The following is a 3,550-nucleotide window of genomic DNA, read 5'->3' as shown; positions in this document are numbered from 1 at the left end:
CAGTACCATTTAATATTCGCTCATTCAATATAATTGTGCAAAAGCTTAAGTTATATAGTCTTTGATTTTATTAAGCAGTATTTGCACGATCATACACGACGGTCTTACACGACTCTATCCTTTAGCTTGAAATGATGCTGACCGGGTCGTGTAGACGCGGCCCGCGGCTATATTAATTGGCTGTTTGCGTTTTTCTTAGTGGAGACATGTTTTTAAAAGTAAAAACAATGCAGTAATAACTTTGCGTCCGCTAAAACACGACAATAATGGTTTGATTTTTTTTAAATTTGTTTTTGACCATAACGAAGAACTTATTGCAGAGCATATTGGAGAAAAGTATATTATGTGTCATTGTTATTTCTATGAATAAAAGAAACAGTTTTTTAATACGAAAGTAACTGTTACTTTCTCCAAATTTTCCCAATTTTCCAAACTTAATTGTCACTTGTCTACATTTTCCCGAAAGCATCGGCCGGGCCGCTATCGTCTTCCAGCGCGCCTAGCTCTCGGATAATCGTTGATTTACGGCTATCACCGCCACGTGATTTAACCGACGCCATTTTGTTTTTCCGCACACGTGATTTCTCTTAGGTTTTATGTGTTCTCCATTTTTTTTTATACTTCTATGTAATATATAGATAAATATTATAGGACAATTTTAGGGTATTTAGAACCAGTATACAAAGTGCCATAACAACCGGTATAGCGAAGAAATTAACAAATGACGATTTTTTACTTTGGAGATATAGAGGTATTAATACGATTGGTTATTAAGATGTTGGCAATACATGTAGGTATTATACATATGTGGTCAAAATCTTGAGACCAATTTAAACTTACATTGTGACTTCAAAATATAGTCGTTAGATTTGTAGCTGGCCCCGACGACGGGCTAATGCTTTGTCTATTGCTAAGTGAAACCGCACGTGCTACTACCTGCATAAGAAATGGTCCGGCGACTTTAATCGGTTTTGGCATCTATTTCAGTTGAAGACTTAAAAAAATATTTACATGTGCTTTGGTATAGTAGTTAACAAACTTAAAAACTAAATCTAAAAAATTAACAATATTATATACTAGGGTCGACAGGTACCCGAGATGCGCATGCTGCGTTGGTCTGCAGGCGTCACTCTGCTGGATAAGATTAGAAACCAGTACATCAGGGGCAGTTTCAAAGTCACACCGATAACAGATAAACTTGTTGAGAAACGTCTACGGTGGTACGGGCACATTCAAAGACGACCTCCTGAACATATGGTCAATGTAGCCTTAGCGATGCCTACGACGACGCGAGGAAGCGGGAGACCACCTGCCACTTGGTTGACGACGGTGGAGAAAAGCCTGAGAGAGCAAGGGATTAATGACGCACACCTGGCACTAAACCGTGCAGAATGGAAGAAGAGGACAGGGAGGGCCGACCCCAAGTAAATGGGATAAGGTCTGGGAAGAAGAAGAAGAGGGTCGACAGGTACCCGGGTAAATGTGCCTAGCACGCTAATGGCGTTACCTCTTTGGACGGCCAGCGAAATATGCTGGACCAAATTTAATATGCGCCGGACCTGGGGTCGCCACTTTTTTCTTTTTGTATTGGGCGCCATACATTCCACGACTCTTCTCTTTTCGAACAGACTCTACAGAGGAACTTGCAAGTAGAAAATTAACAGATGCTTAGCCACTTTATAGGTGACCAAAGCTCAAAATTTAAATTATGCTCGCGACGTCTACAGCTAACAGTACAATTGTAATTAGTACAATAAACATTAAGTACCTGGGCGACCGAGCTTTGCTCGGTTATAACTATTTATTGTAATATGGTGGTGTATAGGTGATAATCTTAACTACATTTTTTTTACTAAATTAAACTTGTCTAAAACAATAAAAATTAAAAAATTATATATAAACTTGAAAATATAAAAAAAAAAGTTAGTCACCGGGCGAGATTCGAACCCGTAACACTCGTTTATAGCCGTCCGCGTCTTAACCCGCTGGACCAGACGGACAGTGGCCGGCAACACGAAATTAGCGACCATATTCTGCGTCGAAAGAAAAACGCATGAAAACTCGAAAACACGCGTTTTCCCAAACATAAGACTAATCTAGATCGATTGTATACCCCCAAAAACCCCCATATACCAAAATTCAGCGAAATCGTTAGAGCCGTTTCCGAGATCGCAGAAATATATATATATATACAAGAATTGCTCGTTTAAAGGTATAAGATAAAGTAAAAGTAAAGTAAAGTAAAATTTTATTTTTAAAATCAGTCAGATACATTTACATAAATGTTGTGGGTCATACTAGGCTAAGCCTATCCCGTGAATCCAAGTTTTCGCATTCTGTTAGAATTTTTTTTTCATATATTTTACCTAAAGGAAAACTTTATATATTATAATATTGAGTACATTAATTAACAAATAAATAGAAAATAAGATGTCAGACTTCTGTAAGTTCAAAATGAATTAGAGACAAACATTACTTTAGTATTCGTACCATGAGTTGGCACACGTATGGTTATCGGGTAGCTATACCCGACCTATATTTGCACCTCTTCTCAAATTTCAAAGAAAGTGACGCCGTGACGTAACGCAATAAACTACAAAGTAAGTTGCGCCGTCAGAAGCTATGGCCTCGAAACAAAAAATGCGGCATGTAAAGAGAAAATGCTCTGAAGTTGACGAAAAGTTGTTCTCATGTTATAAATCAAGTGAAATGAATACTACTACCATAGAGGTCGGGAAACGAAAGGTTGCAGGCCAAGTAGATATATATATACACGGTGCTCACGAGGAACCCAAAAGATTTTGACAGTGTATTCTGATCACATTTGGAGACTAAAATGTCAAATAAACTTTTCTGGATTTCGCCTAGTTTCAGAGTTAATACCAATGTAAAAAAAACATCTTCTTATCGTAACTTAGTGCAAAACGCCTTTTTGATCGCGATGATGCCATTATGGGGCGTAGTCTAAATATCGTTATTGATAGATGTCAAAAAGTGACAAGTAACCTTTGCAAGAACTAGTTTTTACAAAAAAAAAAACGTAAAAAAGTATTTTCAGTGCCAGTTTTACCATAACATTAACTTTTTATGTACAAATACGTTTAAAATTTGAAAAAAAAAAAACAAAAAGTACGTGGTTAAAATCTTTCGGGTTCCTCGTGAGCACCGTAACCCTATCTATATATATAGAGTTACGCGGCCGAGAATCCCGTTCCTCGCCGAGATCTGTATCAGTGCTGTTCTCAAAATCGCACCGAAAAAAATTGTAGTCAATTTGTTTTTTTCTTAGGTTTACACGGCAAAACAAATAACGATTCTACTGTATTACAATTTGACGTTTAAAAACAAAATATGGTTTCTTGACAAGCCTAAGTGTGTATGGCTGTATAAAATTCCTTTATATATCATCTTCATCACTCCGGATACGTAGTTTTTCCGGACCTAATTTGAAGTAAGTCATGGCAACATTTCATTGCAAGTTGAAGAAAAAAATCATTTATTATCAGACGAAATCAAAGGTCCATAGATATATACCTTAAAACTAACATGT

At 37.0% G+C, this 3,550-nt stretch overlaps 1 protein-coding gene across 1 annotated transcript; it reads left to right on the top strand.

Annotated features, from left to right (window-relative positions):
* Positions 1–1,098: 1,098 nt before the first annotated feature.
* LOC133527877 (uncharacterized) lies at positions 1,099–1,428 on the top strand. Its single transcript, XM_061865072.1, has one exon. The coding sequence runs from the start codon at positions 1,099–1,101 to the stop codon at positions 1,426–1,428; it is 330 nt and encodes a 109-aa protein (XP_061721056.1).
* Positions 1,429–3,550: the final 2,122 nt, after the last annotated feature.

Source organism: Cydia pomonella, chromosome 18 (genome assembly GCF_033807575.1).
Source record: "Cydia pomonella isolate Wapato2018A chromosome 18, ilCydPomo1, whole genome shotgun sequence".
NCBI classification, from domain to species: Eukaryota; Metazoa; Arthropoda; class Insecta; order Lepidoptera; family Tortricidae; genus Cydia; species Cydia pomonella.
Note: the sequence above shows the minus strand (reverse complement) of the source record. Positions and strands in the feature narration are given on the sequence as shown.

Coding starts and splice junctions, on each gene's coding strand:
- LOC133527877 (XM_061865072.1), top strand. CDS start 1,099: ATGCGCATGCTGCGTTGGTCTGCAGGCGTCACTCTGCTGGATAAGATT.